A 22,825-nucleotide genomic window follows, 5' to 3' on the forward strand; every position below is an offset into this window, starting at 1 on the left:
AATATGTACACATCATGCAGCTTCGATATTTTTCTACAAGTTAAGTGTTTGTTGTTTATGTGTCGTTCATGGGGACAGCTTAGGACTGTGAAACAATTCAAGAATTGGCCAGCACTATACAGGAAATTACTTGGAATAGATACAGATGTACCTAAAACCAAGGTCCATCGCACTATGGAAACCTTCTGGGATGCACATGCCATTCTTCTGTCGGTCTGTTTTTTGAAACAGGAAATTCCCTGCAAAAATCAGCTGAGGCTGATGGAACCACGTATGCTGCTTTGAAAACATGCCCACTCAAGTCAAGTGGTTGGCGGATTTCCCCAGGAAACTTTTCCTTTAGAATGAAAGCCACTTGTTCCAGATGGCAGCCAGCTTCCCTTGCCAAAACATGTACCCTTTCATCATCTTAACGGTCCCATTCATCTCTCAAAGGGCCCCCTTCCAGACACCCTTTCTATTGTGCATTCGTGATGATTTGTGCACAAGGTGCTATCGGCTGGTCATGCCCAATCCTTGTTTTCAATACTCTTTGCTGCTGCAAAGGTTTGGTTGCATCAGGGTTGACTGTAATATTCTGCAGATCTTGTGCATGCGAAGCACTTTTGAGTGTTTCAAAGTGTGGTGTAAATGCAAAGCATTTGTATTGGCCAAGAAAAACGTTGCTTTCTCTTTTTTCCCTATTGTTTTGAGGTAAAAGGAGAGCTGTCAGAGGGGAGGGAAAACGGAAAAACCACCTATGCAAATATTCACTTTACTAGAAGAGGGATTACAATGCAGCCCTTGAAGGAATACAAACAATATTTGCATATACACACAAATACAGGAATCCCACAATAAAATGAACAGAAAGACAAAACAAGGTTTATAAAATATTAGGCACAATATTTTACTACACCAAACATAAATTCCCATAATCTTAAGTCAGGTGATAATCAGCATGGGAGAGGGGGGAGAGAATTAGGAAACTTTTTGAAAAGCCTAGCAATTGCACAAGGGAAATCTTTTGACTTCTGGCAACTTTTGATAAATTTCAATGGAATTAAACCAGAGAAAAATGGACTATTGCGTCTGCATATTGTCAGAAAGGGGCAGAGACAGTGATTCCAGACGAATCAAGTTGTTGCATTTTGGTTTTATATACACTGCATTTCTGCCATGTAGCTTGTCTTCTCACCAGCTCCTTTTTTTTAACACTGAACGTGTAGAATATTCATTTTTTTTTAATTAGGTGACCATAAAGTGAAGGGGAAAAAATCTATTTATACTCATCTTGCACCTTCTAACATGTTTCAGAGGAGCCACAGATCTGTTGGCTCGTGAAATAAAGTTTATTATTTATAGTAAATCAAACACACAAATACAGTAAGGTGCAGTATGGGTAACATTCTGTGCGTGCTGAACTAGTGACCCATCAAATGCAGTCCACTCACCTAGGAGAACTGCCTGCAAACTTCCTATCTTTTCCATCTACTTAATCACCTGCCAAGCCATAATGTACTGTTGGAAACTACAATAGGCTTGGTAGCTCACACAATGCGACAGCATTGGTTTAACATCAATTTCAAAGTCTGCCTGCTTCCAATATACTTGAATTGGGAATATAGGTCAGATTGGTTTAAATTGATGATAATCTTTCAATGCATAATTCCCATATCCATGACCATGGCTACTTTTTTTTTAAAAAAAAGAGATAATTGGGTGCTTCTGTTATGGTCAACTTCATGAGCGTTAGTTGTCAATAATGGACAGGGAGGTAGATAAATGCTTAAAATGGGCAAACTGATTGCAGTGGCTCTGCAGGCTCTCAACATATGATGTGATGCTGGTAGAGTTGCCAACCAGCCTTTTTTCTTGGCAGAGATCCTGCCCCTGACTTGCAGAAATTTAGCAGCTGAAGCTCTTCATAGCATGCGAATGAAGTGCTAGGGTGAGATTCACTTTCTCGATTTCTGCAGATCAGGCTGCTGCTGGAGGTACAAAAGCAGATACTGGCAAACCTATTCAACAGTACTGCCCAAGCCAGCCATGCAGATGTTGCTGGACTGCAACTCCAATAATCTCTGGCCACTGGTCATGCTGGTTGGGGCTGATGGGAGCTGGAGTCTAACAACATCAGGAGGGCCACACATACCATATCCCTGCCCTAGGCATTGTGTTGAAACTGAGGGTACATTGGTACAGGTGTTTTAGAACTGCATTTCTCAAGCTACTTACTCCAGATGTGTTTCCAAGTAAACTCCCACCATCTGTGGAAATATTCTCCAATGGCTCCAACACAAATTGGCAAATGCACTGCAATCTTGGCTGAATAATAAAGAGATGAGGTTGAGATTCCAACTGCGAGAGGTCTACCTAGTTTCAGATACCAATGAAGTGTCAGATATTACTTATTCCACACACACATATATACATACACATCTGATCATGCTTTCTCGTCATCATTAGAACAATTATCTCAGCTTGATTAAATATTATGTATACAGAATCGAGCAAATCATGTGAAATGGCAGGTCCACCCTTAATTTTAGTTCTCTTCCATCACCGTCCTTTCATTTCACTCATCCAATGTGCTGTGGAAAAAGAGACCACAACAACAGCAGTTAACATCTCCACAAAGCGCTTTTGCTCCAAAGCTAAGAATATTCAGGTCACTTTTGTGAGAAACGACTTATTGATCTGGAACAATCCATTGCCAGACAGCAATTTCCCATTATAAATCCAGCTCATTTTGAAAGTGGCAAGACAGGAGCCGATTTGAGTGCTGAACCCTTAATGTCCAATTGCTTCTGTTGCCTTGTTTATTCTCTTTACCTATGAACTACTCAAGTGAGAATTATTTAAGGTGCTGTCTGTTGTGGTTGTGTCATTGATCAGATTTTCAAATGTTTTCTTGGATGATTATAAAAATGGTTATGCAGGCACTGCATTTTCAGCCTTTACTTCAAATCATAAATCCTCCCCCAACTTTATTTAGATCAAAACAATAGCTCAATGTGGTTTGGGGATTTCCCTTAAGGGGTCCTTATACTCATTACTATTAAGAGATCAAGGGCATAATCCAAAACTAGGCACTTCTTTTCCCCACTGATGTCATAAGGGATATATTGATGGACATGCTTAACTTTCACTCTGAAGGGAATGTGATCCGAAAGTTCTTCCGTTCTGAAGACTGGATATACAGAAGTCCTTGCGGTTTGGCAGGACCGTCCCAACGGACAGACAAGCTGCCCCCAAGCCTTCCAAACGTTACCAGCACTCAAATTAAAAGGTCACTTCTCGCGTTGCAATTAATAAATGTAGGGGGCACTTTAGCAAGTCACTCCTTTGCCACAAAATACAAGGTCCACCAAACTTTCCCAACTCAAGTCAGACCAGCAGACTGCAAGCAGGGAAGCAACAGGTGGGATTTTGTTCACACAAGCAAATTTGAATGCAGTGGTGAATATATGAAGCCCTGCCACTGTACAATCGTACACATACAGGAGCGTCAAGTAGCCGATGTACCACATCCACTAATCCATACGTGTTTACACACCAACAACTGACTAACAGAGGGTGAGCATTATGGAATGGTGTCTAGGGTTAAAACCTTTTGAGCGTGCAGTTGACCATGTGGAGTTACTGCACAGGTTAGAACTTCCCAGCAGGGACACACATGGTCAGTGCTGCACCTAAATTGGTCCTGAGCTAGTTATAGGCATCAACAATACCTAGGCCTCAATATTCAGACATTTGGGAAAGAACGACACTGCTTTAAAATGTGGCACAGCAGATAATCCTAAAGTGGATTCAGTCGCTAGACTGGAGTTCAGACACTCTGAAATTTCAAATTAGTTTGGATTCAGTTTAGGAAAAAAATAAATAAATTTCCAAGTGGTACCTCTGATGTTGCTTTTCACTCTTCTCACAGGGTGATTTTGCAAGATCAGACCACAGCTGAACTCGTAAGATGGGGGGGGGGGGACTAGTTTAAAATGCCGGGGGAGGGAGGGGGAACCACCCTGTTTCACTTTTCATCAACCACTGTTAACTCAACAGAAAAGATATGTTTGCAAAGCCCATTGCCAACAAATATTCTCCCTCCTCCCCCCAAGTGCTGTTAAATGCCCTAAAAGCATTGGGGAAAACAAAAGGATAACAGAAATAAAATGTTAACATTTAAATAGAGCTTAATACGAAGGGATGGGGAGGAAAAAGAGAGGGCAGAAGACTTTACAGGATTTTCCTCCTCCTCCTCCTCAATATAAATGCAACCACTCTTGGATACTTAAAAAAAAACAACCCCAAAAACAGTCAAAGCTGGTTTTTTGGAAACCACCCAAGTTCCTCTTGAAATGTTCATCTTCCAATGCAGGCCTGCTAGCCAGAAGACAGCATAGGCAGAAGCATGCTCAAAGGAGTCTCACTCTTAGGCTTCTCCATGGTTGCAATTCTGTTCAGTTTGCCAACTTCTGTCTGCCAGCTGGGCACTTTCTTTGTCGTCATGTGGCGGCGAGCGTGTTTCGTCAGGTGATCGCTGCGCATGAAGCGGCGGTCACAGACCGGACAGGCAAACTTCTTCTCCCCTGTGTGAGTTCTGCGGTGGCGAGAGAGTTCATCAGAGCGGGCGAACTTCTTGTCACAACCTTCCCAGCTGCAGGTGAAAGGTTTCTCTCCTGGAAAGAAGGAAGCATGGGCAGGTAGGTGGGGGAATCGAAGGGAACCCAAGAACAAGACAGCTGGTTTTACCAAAGAGGTCATACATTGCCACACAAACCATCTCTAGTTTAGACTGCCTTTTTTTTCTATAGCAGATTACATGAAGAAAGGAAACAAGGTAGACAAGAAGCAATTCATTCAACTGCAGGAACAGCTCTTGAATCTGAACTTACTAAGGAGTACTACAGAAGCCAGGGGGCTTCTCCTCTAAATAATAGAGCAAGAAGTTTTATAAAAAAAGAAGACCTCCTTTGTTCCCAACACACCCCAGGACATACTCTTTCGTCAAGGGATTAGTCTTTACAATTAAAACGCTAAAGGTCAGTATTTTTCGCCCCCAAGATAAAAGAATACGACACCCATGATGGCCTGTGTTATGAAACAACCCTTCTCTTTAAATTCATTTCTCTAAAGTTACACCAGGTCTTAAGTCTATTTACTGCACAGTGTTATCGTTCTTACTTAGAAGTTAAGCCTGTAGACCTGATCAGACCTACTCACTACAATTAGGGCTCTCTTCAGACTTTCTGTATCCTGAACCAAGAGGGCTCCAGACCACAAGGAAGACCCTACATGCCTACAGCTGTACACATGTAATGGCTCTTTCCAGATCTTCTACTGAACATTCAGAGGGTGGGGTTTTTTTTGGGGGGAGGGGGGAGTTCCCCAGTCTCCACCTATACATTCAGATGCAAGCAATTTAGAAGCTCTAAACCAGTGATGGGGGTGGGGAAAACCAGTGGCCTTCCATATGTTACTGGACTCCAACTCCCATCAGCCCCAAACAGCATGGTAAATATTCTGGCAAGATCATGGGAGTTGTAGTCCAGCAACATTGGAATAGCCGCAGGTTCTCCATTCCTCTTTTTGTCTTCCTAAAAACAGTCCCTCTCCACTAAACAAGAAATGTTCTACTATCCAGTCTCCTATTTCCACACTCCTGAAATGTCCATATGTTGCTAGACAACCACTAAAGGCATGCGAGTGGGACTTTCAACACTGTGTGGCGTAGCTCTCTTCAGTGTCCCCTTCAGGCCATACTCATTTTACTCCTCCCTTGAGGTTTCAGTCTCTTCCCATAATCAGCCGTCTGGAACCACTAAGCACATTTAAGCCCTCTCTGGGCTTTTAGTCTACCCTCACTGCCACCCCAATAGGGTTTCTTTTCTCTCTTTTTTGTACTCTGCAAACTTCGAAACCCACCAGGAGCCTGGTGCATTTTGCACTTGGCTATCAGCCACTTGTGACGATGCCAAGGTGCCAGGATGGTGCCCGACGTCTCCACCATCTGAAGATTCTTGGTTCTTGCCTGTTTTCACACAGTAGTGAAGGATCCTGTAGAATTCTATCTGTTATATTTTATCTGCACAATCAGAACGAATTTCAGGAACCAAAAGTTGTATTGAAAAATACGACTTTAGAGCTGCCTTGCCCCCAAATGGCAACTAGGCATCCTGTTTTGGTGACTGTAACCCTGGTTTAAGGAGCCATTTGGTGCCTAGCTTATACATCTAACACTGCTCACAGCTGAATTATACCAGTTCAGAACACGGGTCGATCTGGCTCAGTTTCGTCTAGGCCGTATGGCTGTTCTGCTCAAAGCTTTCAGGCATGGGTCTCCCCCAGGCCTACCTGAAGAAACAAGGATTAAACCAGGGACTTTCTGAATACAAGGCCACTGAGCTACAGCTCTTCCCCTCTTGGGTTTGTGTGGTGTCCTATTGGCTACGTAAGCAACAACATCCCCACCTGAGTATCTGCAACAGAGGGATTAGAAGAGGCAGATCACATCCACAGCTCTTCTATACATACCGGTATGAGTACGCAGGTGGGCTTTGAGGTGAGAGCTTTTGAAGTACGTCTTCCTGCAGCCCGGGAAGTTGCAAACGTAATTTCTTCTCCGGGAAAAGTCAATTAGAGGTGTGCTGCTTTGGCCAGAGGCAATGAAAACCGGAGCAGGGGCCAGGGGCAACAACTTGGTATTCCCAACAGACATCACAGTTTGTTGGCAAGGAGGCGCCTGGGCAACAGCAGCCTGCGGAAGAACCAACATAACAGTCCCCTGAGGCATGGAAGGCCCCATCAACACAGGCTGAGAAACTGGGGCTGTGTGGGGCAGGATGGGTTTGACCGTCGCTGCCATCTGAGCAGAGGGCTTTAGAAAGCCTGGGACCATACCTCTTTGTCCGTCCAAGGGGATCATTTGGCAGATCACTTGGGGATTGGAGAGCGGGGAGGCTAGCAGCGAGGGGGACTTCTGCTGTGGGTCACTTTCGCAAGCGTTCGGGAAAGGGGTCTGCTGCGAAGCAAGCCTCACAGGTTCACATCCTTTGCTGGTGGCTCTGGAACAACCTGAGCCATGCAAATACAGTTCACGTCCTGGCGAAGTGCCACAAGCTATGCTGTCCGCAATGTCGCAGTCTTGCAAGGCTGAAGGATGTCTCTCGTCTTGCGCCTCGTGCCCGTCTGCCGAAACACTGGCGCCCAACGCAGCTTCTGCTTTTGTTTGCACAGGAGGAAGGTGGGAGTAACCGGCACTGTCCCCGGTGTGGCGGATCACGCTGGTTGCCCTTGCTCTGCAACGCTGAGGAGCAACTTGCTCCGCTCTCGCTGGCGTCTGGCTGGACTCCCTCCCCAAATTCAGGGCAGCTGGCTTGGGTGCAGGAAGAGTACAACCCGGAGGAGTGATCAGACAGGCAGACATGTTCGTCTTGATTGTCCTCGGTTTTGAGTAAGTGGCTTGGGACGAAAGCGGTGCTGTTGTGGAAGGCTCAACAAAATCTGGACTATAGGGTGGTGTCATACACTATATTTAAAGGGGGGAGGGGGAAGAAGCAGAGGTAGTATACATATACCAAAATACTACTTTAGGTGTGATCATTCCTAGCTTTCATATTTATAACATTTAAGTGTAAGTCAGACATAATAATAATAATAATAATAATAATAATAATAATAATAATAATTACTACTTTCCCCCCACAAAAGTTTTAGACAACCATAATGATATTCAAAGACCCTGGTTTGGTTTTTCCCCAGAGAGATAATTGAGGATTAGTTTAGCTAGAAGGGGCTCATCTTAGTCTTTACTGCTGTCTGCCTGGCTCTGCAAGGCATGGGGTGAAATCCACTCCAGCACTTCGATAAGTGGGGTCATCTAGTGCTGCTGACTTGCATGTAGTAAATAACCAAGTGTCTACGCAGAAGAAAGCTGCAATGAGTTCAGTGGGCCTTACTCCCAGGTACGGGGGGGGGGGCTATGGTGTTTTATCTAGCCAGCCAGGGCTTCTCTGGATGACAAGATCCTTTTGCACCAGGTCAGTGAGGACCACTTGCTTTTTAGAATTCTCCCATATATACAAAACTCCCTGTGCGCCTTTTGGACTGCATCTGTAGGTTTCCTCCTCTGTGTCAAATAACTTGGGTCAAATAAGTGTTGTTTATTTTTTAACAATACATGGAAGATGGATCTCCCTCGGGAGGTTCTGGACACTCCTTCCCTGGAGGTTCCTAAGCAGCGGTTGGATAGCCATCTCTCATGGATGCTTTAGCTGAGTTTCCTACGCTGCAGTGGGTTGTACTAGAAAGATGACCCCCGGGTCATTCCAGATCTATTATTCTGTTTTCCGGCTTCAACAATATTTCATTATGTTCCTATCATTTTGTGTAATTGCATTTTGGATAAATTATGAAAATTATAAAACATGTTCTATTTGAAAACAAAATGTTTAAATAGCTATCTTTCTACCAGTAGGACAGGGGGCGGCGGGGGAATAGCCAGGATTTTTGTTAGGAGGGCAGGCTTTTGTTGGCGGAGCAGAACCTCAGATTTGTATTGACTGTTACTTACGGGGGGGGGATTGACACCCCCCCGGCTACATGCATGGGAGGGGCACAGGAAGGAAACAAGGTTGGAAGGGGGCCATGGTCTGAAAAAGGTTTGCAATCATATTCTGTTGGGAGCTGCCCAGAGTGGCTGGGGATACCCAGTGTGGTGTGTGTGTGTGTGTGTGTGTGTATAAAATCATCATCATCATCATCTGGAGGATCCCAGGATAGGGAAGACTGCATTATTCCAAAATAACCTCAAACACATCGTTAACTAAACTGAAGCAACTGTACTCGTGAGTGGAAATGTATGCTGTTCTCTTAGAGCTTATTGCATAATAAATGCCTTCAAGCCAAACCAAGAAATTACTGCTAACAGATTAAATGGGGGACATATTCATGTCTTTCCTCTCAAAAATATTCATATCGATTCCATGCAAATTAATTTTGTCCCAGGGTTTGTTTGTTTTTTCCTTACCAGTGTGGATAAAAAGTTATAATCCTTAGGCAACTCAGACGTGGGTTCAGTGTGCATTGAGAAATCACCTGAATCTGAGACAGGTGTAAGAGGCCTTATCTTCAACAGGTCGCCTTTCTGTGATCTTTGACCCCAGGAGCTCATACAAACAAGTGCCTCTACTGCTTCTATGTCGTTCTGTTCCAAGGTGCTACAAGTAGACCTTTCACTGTCATGACGCTGCCGTTCACGTATGGATTCATAGATGTCCACAATGTCAACCTAGAGATAAGTGAGCCATTGTTTGTAAGTCACACGGAAAACAAGCATATGCCCTATTGTCTGCTTTTAAAAAGGCAGCATACATGTCAGAGCCCAATCCAGTTTCTAAGTATGCACACATGAGCAGAAGAAAAGCTATAGCTTAGTACTTAGTACAGTACATCCCCTGCATTCAGAGCTCCACGTTCTATCTATCACCTGCTAAAATAATAACAGGTAGTAACGACTGGCAGCCAAGGGAGTGCTGCTGCCAGTCAGTGAAAGCAGTACTACGCTGGCCTGACCAATGAGCTGATTCAGCATGCGTGCATATCAATTGCTGGGTAATTCACAGGTGAATTCAGTTGCTTTCCCGCACTGCACTCCTTTGAATGGTGATGTGTATTCAAATACATATCCTGTTCACCTTCTGGAACAACTAAGTTGCACAATAATACCTTTTTTATGTGCAACTCAAATTGGATCAGGCCCCCAGAGATTAAAAAAAGCAAAATCTGGCTGCCAACTTTGCTCTTCCACAGGAAAGTTATTCCTTTCTTCAGTTAGCACAGACTGCACCACCATGGCAACAACAGAGAGAGAGAGAGAGAGGTGGGTGTGGGTGGGTGTGCACACGCATGTGTGCGTGTGTTGGGAAAGGTCCAAGAAGATGTAACGTCTGCAGCCTTGCTTCAACTTTCTAAAGTGACTTCCCAGAATGACACAGTATTTAATGTTAATATTCCAAAACTGCAGGGAAGATGAGACATAGCGGGGGATCGTTTTATCTCCAGTTTTGTTCAGTGATGGTTTCTTAGAAAGAGTAATAAATATAGGCAACACAACAGGCTGCTGAAATAAATGCCCAGCATGGTTGACTCATGTATGGGTCAAAGCCACCATATTTTGTTGGTCATGAGCATCTCCCTATAGCAAATTAGTGCAATGCAAATACCTTTCACCAGTCTAGAACCCCACATGTGCATAGGATTCTACTCCCTATTCAGTTCACACTCAAAACTGGCAATTAGAAGCCCAGAACAAAAAGGAAAGTGGAATCAGGCAGCTGGACAGTAAACCATGTAGTGTCTACAGACAATTATTATGCTCCCTTAGATGCCGCAGAGCTGCCATGTGCATATATTTACTACTACTACTACTACTACTACTACTAATAATAATAATAATAATAATAATAAATGAACCCAACGGAAAGCACCTATTCACATGGTTAAGCCAATATGAAATGTGAAGTTAACCTAACAAATTGGTATCACAAGTTCACAGAAACTCAAATGAACTCAAAGAATCTGGGAATAAAAAGGAGTAAGATGGGCAATCTTGAAACTGATACATTTAATAATATGGAGGTAAAAGATTCCAGAATATGAGGAGAAATGCTTAAAAACCACCAGGAATTCTCCATTTGCTTGCAACTGATGAACATTATTTTCCTTGGGTGCTAAAATGATATCTGTGTCAAATCAATAAGATTTAAAAGAACTTGGGGGAGGGGGACAGCCTATTCAAAGGCTAGAGAATCCAAGATGAGAAACGTTTAAGAAGAAGAATTTTAGGTTCGCTTGCAGTTCGTGACAATTATTAATCCACAATCGCTTGATAAGCTTCGGAAGGAAGGAGGAAATAAGTTCAACGCGCCTTGGTCTGCTTTCCAAGCAGGCACGCGCGGCTCCATAACTTAGCCTGGCGGCTTGTCCTTAAATCACCTCCTTTCACCCAGACACTGCAGAGGCAAGCTGGATGAGCTGGCACACAGCACAACAGAAGCGGGCTGCAAAAGCAGAGCCAGAGCCATCACAAAGACGGCAGGAAATACCCCACCAATTCACTGTACCAAGGAACACTACCAAACGGCAGGTCCAATTGCCCAACCGACCTCCCCGCCTTCCTCGCACTGTCTTTGCTTTAATAACAGTATTTTTTAAAAACGGGGGGGGGGGGGAGAGGAAACGGCATGCAGATCAGCAAAATGACGATGTCCATGTGGATTGGGTGGGAGGCAGCGAAGCGCCACCTTCCAAAAGGGAGGGAATGGGGCGGAAGGCTTTCTTCCCCCCCCCCTCATGGGATCCAGAGCAACCACCCACTCCAAATATAGCTCAGGGGTGGGGGGGGGAGGAGTGGGGCGACGTCATGCATCAAAATAGCCATGTGAGCAAGTGGGTGGTGGTCTCTGGCTGAGCCACTGCTGGGAAGCCCTGTGAGGCGGGGTAGCTCTGCCCACAAGGTCCAAAAGTAAAGGCTGCCTGCGGGGGTGGGGGGCTAGGACTCTCTCTCTCTCTCTCTGCAATGACACAAGTTAACAAAGAAAGAAACCCTCCCCAAAAAGGTTGAGGCTCTCACCCCCCCCTAAGCCGCGAGACCACTCCTCCCTGCATTTACTGTAATCTCTGTAATACTCGTGCAACAACCGGGCAACTGCGGGATCACTGGGATTACTCATGCTGATGCACATTATTCGATGTGCGTCAGTGTAAGACATCACCACCACCACCACCCTAGATCCAGCAAAGCAGCAGTTTCGTGCAGGCTGGACTGACTGGCAGGTCTGCCTGCTCCATGGAAACTAAGCAGAACTTCCTTCCCAGGATCGGGGGTGTCGCAAGAAGCACAAACGTCCAGGGCATCCCACACGCTTATGCTTGCATAGCTCCCAGTCACCAGAAGCGAGGGCGGGAGGGAGGAAAGGAGCAGCATTAGCCTATTATGCACCATCATAAGCCTCACCAAGTCCCAGGTAAGTTAGCAAGGACCTGGCCCGGAGGAAAGGCTAGCATTCATGGGCTTTGTTGGCACGACCCCTCCCGGATTTGCAGAGAACCGCCCGGGGATCTAGGGGCGAAAAGCGGTATATAAGTTCACTCCATAGAAATAAAATAAAAATAAGAGAGGAAGGCTGCTCCCCCCCCCCCAGCGCCACGCGCATCTCTCGCTCCCGTCACCTTGGCGTCTTGGCAACCCATAGATTGCGGTTAAATAAAGCAATAAATAAGAAAGGCTAGCAAGGATAGCTGCTCTCCTTCCTCCTCCCCGCACGCAGGGAATCAGTGCCTCCCCCTCGCATGCACCTCAAGTCGTTTGCACCTTTTGGAAAGCGAGGAGGATCAGAAGCGGGGAGTAAAATCGAGGCAGGCTGGGTCTTTTTGCCCTGCATCCGCGCCCCCACCCGCGCGTCGCCCCGTGCAGCAAGTGGTACTCACCGCGGGGGCATCTCCCATCGCCTCGACGCAGGGCGAGGTATGCATGGTGGAAGCTCCCGCAGGCAGCAGCGATGTGACAAAGCCAGCAAGAGCTGTAGCCAGAACCGCCTCCTCCTCCTCCGCCTGCTTGCTTGCTTGCCTGCCTCCCACCTACCTCCTCCCGCCCTCCCTCCTCCGAGGGAGGCGAGCAGCCAAAACACAGAGGGAAACACACCAAAACACTCCATACAGCAAAAGCAGCTGGGAGGCGGGCGAAGGGAGGAGGAGAGAACGAAAGGGGAAGAGGGAGGAGGGAGAGGCTGCTCGCCAATCGCAGCACGAGCTTCCTCCGGGCTGGCCAATGGGCTCCGCCGGGCGGCGTGATTGCCTCGTGCAGCTATGCTGATAGCAGGAAAGGCCCCTCGTGGGCACGTTCCGCGGCGGCGAGCCGAGTAGCCGAACCACCTTCTGGAAACTAGGGGAAAGGTCGGCGCGAGGAGAAGGAGGGAGGGAGGGAGGAGCCTGGCAGGGCCAGAGGAAGGGCGGGGCCGGCTGGCTGTCAGTAAGCAGGGAGGCGGCAAGCCAGCCAGGGAATGCCCGGACGTGAGAGCGGGAAGGGGCGGGGGCGGGGACGAGAGCGAGGGGGCGTGTTGCGAGGCTGGGCGCGCGCGCGCGCGCGGCAAAGAGACCGGGCTGAGAGCGTCGACGTCGTCGCCGCCCCCACCCCAGCAACAGCGCCGCGCGCTTCTGGCAGCCCCGCCCGCGGCTCGAGATCGTGCAGCCGAGCGTGACGCGGTGTCCTTTCTCGCCACACACGCTATTATTGCCAGATGTTGCGTTTCGGCCACGCAGAGTGGCCGTTAAAGGGCGTGGCTCCTCTGCGGAACCATCCTGCCCTGAGGAAAAGCCTCGTTACACCTTCTTTTCGAATAGTCCCCGTCTTTTCCGTTTTTATTGGTTAATCTTTTTTTAAAAAAAAACAAAATAACCCACACACAAAAAAAAAAACAAATTCACAAAGCTTTCATTTATTCAACAAAACTTAATAGTATATATATATATATATATATATATATATATATATATATACTGCTTGCGTACATAAAAATAAAACATTAGAATAAAAGACCAATTTGAAACATTTCTCCCCGCCCCCCCTTAATTCAAGTTATAATTAAATTGAAGCTAAAAGAAAATGAGATGCCGACTTCTGTATGTCTGGAGTATTCTTATTTATTAAATTTCTATACTATACCACCCTGCAGGGCAGGTTATAATACAAAAATAAAACAAAAAAATAACAGAATTATAGAATTGGAAGGGGTCCTAAGGGTCAACTATAATGCAGGGATCTCAACTACAGTAAAAGCATCCATGACAGATGGCCGTTGTAATGAACAGACAAAATACCTCCTCCCCCCCCCCCAGTTTAAAAGGCCACAGGTTTTAGAGGGGTAGGCTTGCATGAATGAAATGTTTTTAGCAGGTGCCGAAAAGAGAGTGGGAGCAGCCAGTAGTACACAACTGACAGGGAGCTGAAAAGCACTTTCCCAGTGCTGTTTTCTGGACTTGGTCCTGCAAGTAGGGCCAGGACCGCTGTAATACAAAGCTCCCAATTCCCCAATTCCAGGATTATATCGCACTCCTGTGACTACATGCTATGCACGGGTGGCAGAAATGGGAGCTGATTTGAAGGGAATTGCACCTGCTTGACTTTTCTGCTGTAACCAGAGCCTAGCTAAAAGGATCTAAGTGGGTCAGTATGATTGCGGATGGAATAGATCCTAGTTCTGTGTGTGGTGCGCTGTTGCAGAGATCTGTGGTCCTCCTGCCTTTCTAATGCTACGTGTATTAATTTGGGTTGCTTACACAGCCTCCAAGTGTCCCTATTTTCCAGAGACAGACCCAGATTTGCGGAAGCCACCCTGGTTTCTGTTTTGACCCTGGAATGTCCCACTTTTCCTTACGTCCCTATTTTCCTCAGATAAATGTTGGAGGGTACGAACTTGCCATGCTTAAAAGTCACAAGGATCACAGTACTATCAGGCAAAAACACAACAAAGGCAGGTACGGCAGATAAAATAGGATGGGGATCCCATCCTCTTGAGTATGCTTGAGAAGGGAGGTTCAGGTGCAGTTAGGTAATGTTAAACTCTGGACTTGGTGATTTTTCAGGACTCCTCTCTAGATGGTAAGGTGTGTTACCTGCATTGGCAGGGGTTGGCCTAAGTCACTTTCGACTCTAGGGGAGGAATTCAATGTCATACGCTTCTGATCATGCTTTTCTGCTTGCCTGGTGCAACAATTCCCCCCTCTCCCTCCCTGTTCTTGGGGTTCTCCTGGCACACACACACACCCCAAGCAGATTTGGAGGAGAGCTCCATTGTGCTATCAGGAACCCTTGCACTGGCTTCCACTAGCATGCCGGGTAACTGAATCAGGGCCACAGGTTTTCCTTCAAAAGGTGGTTAGCCAGTCCAGCTGCATTTAGAAAAAGCTCAGTTCAATTCTGAAGAAGAAGAAGAAGAAGAAGAAGAAGAAGAAGAAGAGCAGCTTTCAAGATACAGAGGGACACAATGCAGTATACACAAACAGATCTGCAAAGCAACAAAGGCTGTTGCTATTTTTCCTGGGGAAGAAGCAGTTCTGCAAAGAAGCAATTGCAAAGTCATGAAGTGGAAGCGGGGGGGGTGCAGCTTTCCCCCTGCCTGTCATTTTTTGTTCCACATCACTCCTCCTGCCCCTCAGTCACTTCTCCCCACCATTGCTCCAAGCGAAAGGGGGTCAGAGGCCAAGGCAAGTCCTGAAAACGCCAGTAATGCCAGCCTGGCAGCCCGAAACTAGGGGAGAGGTCAAAGCACAGAGAGGAACAGCTTGCCTCCGCAGCAGTTCTCAAATAGAAGTGAACCTGGGAATGGGGCGACAGCTGTCTCTTTTACAAATGAGAAGGATTCTTGAATGGTTGCTGGCAAGCTGTGGAAGTGAAAAAGAAAACCCCCACCAGGCTTGGCATTTGGGAGCTGGCAGTGACATGAGCCACGTTCCACACAGCGTTGTCCTGAAACCAGGGGTCAAATCTGTGTCAGGGTGCCTTGTACTACATTTGAGCACCTAATCCAAACATAGCAGGAACTCTTCCCTGGGGACCTGGGCGGTGCGGAGGGAGGGGGGCACCGATTCAGCACTACCTGAGAGTAAGAGAACAGCCTGGCTCCTCACGTCCCCAAAAACACTATTTCTTTTAAAAAGAGAGAAAGAAATCGAGGACATGTTTTTAAAGTATGACAGGCAGAGGCTATTCTAGGTTTTAACAGAGGAAGAGAAGCACGTCTTATTTCTAAAGCAGCATACTGTGAGATACAATGACAGTGATACCTTTTCTGTGAACTGCCCTGAGACAGAATAGGGCGGTATATAAATTCAATCAATCAATCAATCAGCGGCGGACCCATTTCATTGTATTCATCGCACATTTGGAAGATAGTGGTGGGGAACCTCAGGTCTGTGTGAGGTAAGAATTTACTTCTGTACCACCTTGTTCTTACCCGGGTGAGGGGGCACCTTTAAATAAAACATGGAACCAAAGAATAATAACAATCTCTGTGTTCTGTAGGAACCTGGTTTATTGCAATAGGACAGCCTTGCCAACCAGCTGCTCAACTGCTACTAGAAGGGCTGCCCCAAGATACATCAGAACAAAGCTGCTAACACTACAGTGCATAAAGAGTCATCAGAACATCTCTAAACACCCTTCTACATACATTAAGAAAGGTTACAGGTCATGGGATGTAAAATAGGCATGGCTTCATACTGATATCAACTTCCTTGGGGTGTCCCAACACAATTGGTCTCAAATGTTGCACCTCTATCACCATTCCACTGGCAACCAGGCCTTCGTGGTGCTGTTGACATTCCTTTATCTCACTTTCGCTTGCCTCTCCTATCTATTTCCCAGGAGACTTCAAGGATAGGTTTGGATTTTCACTGATGTTAACTAGAACAACATCCTTAAATGACCATTTGTGCCACTTTCAGGGCTAGATAGGAAAGGAATGCAGCGTTGGAGTCGTGATAGGCAGGCACACAAACAAAATCAAGGCTAGAAAGGTTCAGTACACTTAATGGCGGAACATTTTTAAAATTAATAAAATCTACACCCTGGGCCTCCAACTCTTACATCATGTGGACCTCATTAGTTCTGGCAGGGCAAAGGAAAACCCTTCAACTGATGTTATGGAGATGTCAGGTGACTAACAGGTATGCAGCTGTTCCTAGGGTAAAGGTAAAGGGACCCCTGATCATTAGGTCCAGACGTGGCCGACTCTGGGGTTGCGGCGCTCATCTCGCTTTATTGGCTGAGGGAGCCAGCATGACTAAGCCACTTCTGGTGAATCAGAGCAGCACACAGAAACACTGTTTACCTTACCTATTTATCTACTTGCGTTTTGACGTGCTTTCGAACTGCTAGGTTGGCAGGAGCAGGGACCGAGCAACGGGAGCTCACCCCGTTGCGGAGATTTGAACCACCGACCTTCTGATCGGCAAGTCCTAGGCTCTGTGGTTTAACCCACAGCGCCACCCATGTCCCGCAGCCATTCCTACTTAATCCAAATGGTCCACAGAGGTTGAGGGAACAACCAGCCTCCCTGCTGAAAACATTGCCCAACCCCTGCAACATAAAAAAATTTCTTCCAGTAGCACCTAATTTTTTTTAGGTAAGTAAATATTTTTTTTAATTTTGACTATGGCAGACCAACACGGCTACCTATCTGTCCCTGCAACATAGTGATCCCCCACCTTCTTAGAGCTGTTTCCTCCACCTGCCCCCCAAAAGCTAGATTTTTGTTTTATACATAAATGTGTGAGATGCATTCTGCTCTTTATCATTCTGGAAAGCTTATTCAGTATTTGGGGCTAAGCCAGCTATCACATTCTGTGTTATGGAAACACACACATTTTTATAAAAAAACAACAACCACACACTTTTTTTAAATAGGGCCTAGTCTAGTGTGATGTAGAGAACCACAGTTGAATCAGGATTTGAATCTGGGTCTCCCCCAGTCCCAATAATTCAACATTCTGACACAAAATTTGCCCCAAATTTTTCATAGCTGATGCCCATTCCCTCCCCTCAAAAAATAAGAATGATCCGTCCTCAGTAAAATAATACTGATGATTATCATGAAGCATTATCTGTTCTCCAAGGATTCCTATCCCTGCATTTCTGTGTAATGAGTCATTGCTCTGGGGCTTGGAGTCCTCTTGCAACAGGGCAGGCTGCTTCCTTTGCAAGGATGGTGAATTCTGCTTTATCATGGGCAATGACTAGATTATCCAATTATGCCTAATGCAGAAGCCTTGTGATTATTATTTAAAAAAAACAAAAACAAACTAGCAAGGGTAGAGTTGGCTGATAAAATGCAGATCAGTTAACAATGGTTCAGGAAAAGCTTTGGGGAAGAATTGGGCTTTGAAGAAAGGAAAGAACAATTTTTTAAAAAATTATTACTTTTAAAAATTACAGAAAAGGAAAAGAGAAGAGACAAAAGAGAAAGAACAAAGAAAGAAAGAAAGAAAGAAAGAAAGAACAATACAATATATAACAATACAAAACACAACCTAATCACATTAAACTAAACTAAACAAAACCCTAACCCTAAACAAAACAAAACAATAACCATTTAAAAACATAAATGCACCCTTTCCATACTCTATTTTTCATTCCCTTGTTTCCTCTACTTCCTCTCACCTCCCTTTTTGTATTCCACTTCTATTGATTGTTTCAGCAAACCCTTTCCATCTTTCTCTATTTTCTGTCATATTATAAATATCTTAACATATTTTTTATCATTAAAAACTAAGTACTCATATATCCTTAACTCCTTATAACATTTCTACTAAGGCCATAAAATTTCTTTCCACCATTTTTCTATCATTCATTAATTTTGCAATATTTCTATATATAAACTTTAAAATCTCTAATCTTCCTCCACCATCTCCTCTCCCTGGTTTTGGAAAGGAAAGAACAAATAGACTCCCTCCTGTGTGGTATTAGAGGAGATATTTCTTCATTATTTTGGTAGGCCAGTGAATTCAGGACACTTTAAAAAAATCATTACTAATGAAACAGAACAAAACATCTAGCTGGAAAAATAGTGTAAACATGTTCAAACATGGTTTTTTGTTTTACTCAGAGGCACCAACTTCCAATGGGGAATTTGGGGGGTGGGGGTTAGAAGGATGTCGGAGGAGCCAGGGGGTGGCAGAGCAGTTTCAATGGCTGACAGTTCCCTCCTCCTCCTGCCACCACTCCTTCCCCTCCACAGCAGCAGCAGCAGGAGGAGCCAGGACTTTGAACATGGGGGGCAGCTCCCTCCCCAAAAATATTTGGGTTCCCTAGGGGATGGTGTTCCTGGTTCCACTGAGGGCACTTCCAGACTGTCATTATGTTCAGGTAGGGTCAATCGCATACCAGCAAATTGAGGTTGCAGAAATAAAGTTGATTTGGACAACCCCCTTGTGCAACAACCCCCACCCCACCCCCCAAAATCAGGTTTTTTGCAATAAGGATAATGGTGAGAAACTGCATTGGAAAGTGGAGGGTAACACTTGCTTGGCTCTGCATTATAACAAATCATAATCAAGGCTCATTGGATAGTGCATACCATCTTACCTCCCTCCAAACTTTGTACAAATAAATGAGTAAAGATATCTTCTGGAAGCGACCTCAACCATCAGGTCAAGGGTTTGGGAGATCCTTGGGCAAAATGCTCTGCACTTGAGCTGCCCCATTTCTTCCTCCCCATAGCTGCCGCCCGCTTCACTTGCTGTGTTCCTCTTGCACCACTGCCCAGAATGCAAGGGCAAGGTGAACAGAAATTGTTGCTGCTGCGCCTGTCACTGGAGGGCACAGGTTAAAAGGCAGCAAAAGCAAGGGGGGAAAGGAAGACTGTGTCAAGAGGCTCTAGGGTGTTGGCGTGGGCCTCCTGCTGTGGTGTGGGGCCTTTGGAGGATGCCTTGCAGCCATGGTGGCTGATGCCCATTGGGGCTTGTGGGGCAGAAGGCAGGGGGACCAAAAGTAAAGTGCCACAATCACCATCCTACTGCTTGCTGAATTCTACGCAGGCAGCACTGACACTAAGGAGGAGGAAGCTGCAAGAAAGCACTGTTTAGGGAAGTTTTTTAATGACTTGATGTTTTAATGTATTTTTAATCCCCTGTTGGAAGCCACCCAGAGTGGCTGGGGAAACCCAGCCAGATGGGCGGGGTATAAGTTATACATTTATTATTATTATACAGTATAAAGAAGGTGGGCAGATAGGAGCAGCCGCATTTGCCCTAATGGAGTGTTGTTTCACTTTTCTTTCTAAGGCTGCAATCCTACAGACACTGCCTTGGGACCGAGTCCCATTGAACTTAGAAGCGGGACACTAATTTCCAAGTAAACAGGCATAAGCTTCAGGTTTGGATACTTCTAGGATGTTGTTGTGTTTCAACTTTAGTCAACAAATCTGTGTCCTGTTGCAAGCCAGAGGGTTTTCCTGGAAACCCAGGAAACTGGAACTTGGTCGTGTGTGTGTGTGTGTGTTTTTTTTAAGCAAATGAATTGGGCAATATGGGACCAAGAACATGTTTATTCACTGTTTTATTTATAGTCTGGCTATTCTAGGAACTTTCCAGGGTGGCAGTAGTGAGAAACCAGCAAGAGACTTTTGGCTGTTCTGCGCTCCAGACAAGATACCAGCGCCTCTCGCTAAGGGAAGCCACATTGTTGTGTTCTTCGTAGCTTATTATCTTGAATCATGTTTAGGCCTTTTCTACAAGTTATGTCGACCTCACGATATCTGCTTTGAAGCACTCAACAACAAGGCAGCTCTTATCCCAAACCATCTCTGACCTACAGTATAAGCTCTTCAGTCGGAGGTTAATTGACTGCTTCTTGCTGACTTCAATTTGTATTATTTTCATGTCTTTGTAAATTGTAAACGGTTACAGATGCAGGATATAAGTTTCTGTAACTCCACAATACACGGCAGCTTCATCCCAGAGAAAACTCCTGATAAAGACAAGGTGATGGCGAAATCCAATCTGAAAGGATTCCTAGGAGAATAAAACCCTCTCTAAAAGGAATGAGATAGTGGATAAAAAGGTTGTACTCAATAAAGGGTGATGAAGAAAAGCTAAGCTGAGTCTGGCATTCCAATTTTAAGCAGGTTCATTTATTTCAAATGGCTTTACTAGGGGTTGCTTCCAGACTAACTGCTTATTAAACATACTGGACATTCATCCTTTGATTTGTTTGTGCAGCAGTGAAATGATATTGTGTTATGGCAGAAGTCACCCCACACTTTCCTTGTCACAGAAAGTCCTATATTTTGGGGAAGCTGCTTTTGTCAAGCAACTGGAATTGTGCATGCAGAATCTGCCAGTTATGTGATTGAATTTTGAGAAACTTTCGTAAGCTGCTTTGAAAGGCTACTGGGAGTATAAAGAGGAATATAAATATTCTGAATAAATAAAATAATATATATATAAAGGTTGAAAAGAGTTGATCCCAAGATGCCAAGCTCACCTTCCTAGTCTCTGCACTACACCATACACGGGGAGGTGCTCAGTGCTGATTTAGGGCATTGTCAGTTCGCCCCCCAACAGGGCACCTAGCCAAGGGGGCACAAAACTATGACATAGTGCAGAGTGGAAGAGGGCATCAAATTTTGCTCTCGCTCAGGGTGCCATATTACCAAAGTCCACCCCCGTTCTATTTGCTTCACCAAAGGCCGAGTGCACTGTCCTACAGGCCAGAGCAAGGCATGTGCATTTATTTAGGCAATTGCCCAAGCAGGCCAATGATAATGATAAGAGCAGCCAGGTCAATCTAGTTGGCACTGCTCTTCATCGCTTTCTCTGAGGGTATGTGTACATGCAGGCCAGAGCAATTATGTACATTATATACATTGCAAAACAAGCAGATGGCATGATGGGCTGCTCATTTGCAGCCTGTGTGCAAAGGCGAACAAGATTGTTCTGGAAAGGGAAGGTCATATATGCCTCCCTTAGCTCCTTAGCAAGGTTGGATTTTTCAATGATTTTTTCATTTATGGATGAGAAGCATTTGTTGAAAACACATAGGGACAATACACTGTGCCTTTCGCTGAACAAGAACAGCTGCAGATATTCTATAAGGGTACACTTAATAATAAAGGGACAGAGCTCTGACAATTGAGTGCTTGCTGGTGCCTACGACTTAAGAGCAGGGAAGGGAACCTCTTAAGTCCATCAGACGACACCTTGCAACATATCCAACCATTGGTCATGCTGGCTGCGGCTGATGGGAGTTGGAGTCCAGCAGCTTCTGGAGGGCTTAAGATAAGTAAAGTCAAATGTTTTCAAGCAGTGGCATGGTGGTGATTTTTTTTGTAGGGGAACAGTTAGGGCCAGAGGTTGCAAGGGCGATATGGGGGTGGGTGGGAGTGTAACTATGTCCTGATGTCATACATGTGAGCATCGTGCTTCCCTCCCTAAGCTGGGTATAAGCTTCCTATGCTTTGGGAAGGAGGCGTCAAACCTCTTAAAGGATGCTGAAGGCCTCCTTCCCGAAGCCGAGCAGACTTGGGGAAGGTGGCAGGAGGGCTCTTGGACCCCCCCCCAACTGGAGTATTGTGCCTCCCAGTGCTATTTTTCTGGGGAAATAGCACCTGGAAGGAACTCCCCATGAACACCTCCCTTGTTCTCTTATAATGGCAATGGCACCCACCTGAGAGGTGCAGGAACTGAGTTCTGGCTGAAAAAAAGTCTGGTGGCAACCAACCAAAATATTTCTTGCCTTCATCTGATAGTTGTCCATTGGCCCCATCTCACCACCCTAATAATGGAAATAGTGGCTTCCAAGTTTTAGAAAGGACTCTTCATACATCAATACATGCAAAATAATTGGCGGGTATTAGGACAATAAAGAAGGCTGATCGCCGAAGAATTGATGCTTTTGAATTATGGTGCTGGAGGAGACTCTTGAGAGTCCCATGGACTGCAAGAAGATCAAACCTCTCCATTCTGAAGGAAATCAGCCCTGAGTGCTCACTGGAAGGACAGATCGTGAAGCTGAGGCTCCAATACTTTGGCCACCTCATGAGAAGAGAAGACTCCCTGGAAAAGACCCTGATGTTGGGAAAGATGGAGGGCACAAGGAGAAGGGGACGACAGAGAATGAGATGGTTGGATGGTGTTCTTGAAGCTACCAGCATGAGTTTGATCAAACTGCGGGAGGCAGTGGAGGACAGAAGTGCCTGGCGTGCTCTGGTCCATGGGGTCACAAAGAGTCGGACACGACTAAACGACTAAACAACAAGGACAAAGCTACAAAGAGCATTTTTTGTGTGCT

The 22,825-nt window shown here is 45.5% G+C and overlaps 1 protein-coding gene across 1 annotated transcript; it reads right to left on the reverse strand.

Annotated features, from left to right (window-relative positions):
- Positions 1-738: 738 nt before the first annotated feature.
- On the reverse strand, positions 739-12,721 carry KLF11 (KLF transcription factor 11). Its single transcript, XM_082215566.1, has 4 exons — positions 12,469-12,721; positions 9,008-9,268; positions 6,514-7,507; positions 739-4,658 (listed from the first exon to the last, which is right to left on the reverse strand). Exons 1-4 carry the CDS (start codon positions 12,511-12,513, stop codon positions 4,363-4,365), a joined length of 1,596 nt encoding a protein of 531 aa, XP_082071692.1. The 5' UTR covers positions 12,514-12,721; the 3' UTR covers positions 739-4,362.
- Positions 12,722-22,825: the final 10,104 nt, after the last annotated feature.

The sequence above is a fragment of the Podarcis vaucheri genome (assembly GCF_965113315.1).
Source record: "Podarcis vaucheri genome assembly, chromosome: 3".
Lineage (NCBI taxonomy): Eukaryota > Metazoa > Chordata > Lepidosauria > Squamata > Lacertidae > Podarcis > Podarcis vaucheri.

What these genes read in the sequence shown, in the direction of transcription:
- KLF11 (XM_082215566.1), bottom strand. Translation starts at nt 12,513, where the DNA reads ATGCATACCTCGCCCTGCGTCGAGGCGATGGGAGATGCCCCCGCG. An exon ending in ATAACTTTTTATCCACACTG is followed by an intron (nt 7,508 to 9,007) that starts GTAAGGAAAAAA and finishes CTTTAAATATAG; the next exon opens with TGTATGACACCACCCTATAG. An exon ending in CCACCTGCGTACTCATACCG is followed by an intron (nt 4,659 to 6,513) that starts GTATGTATAGAA and finishes CCTTCTTTCCAG; the next exon opens with GAGAGAAACCTTTCACCTGC.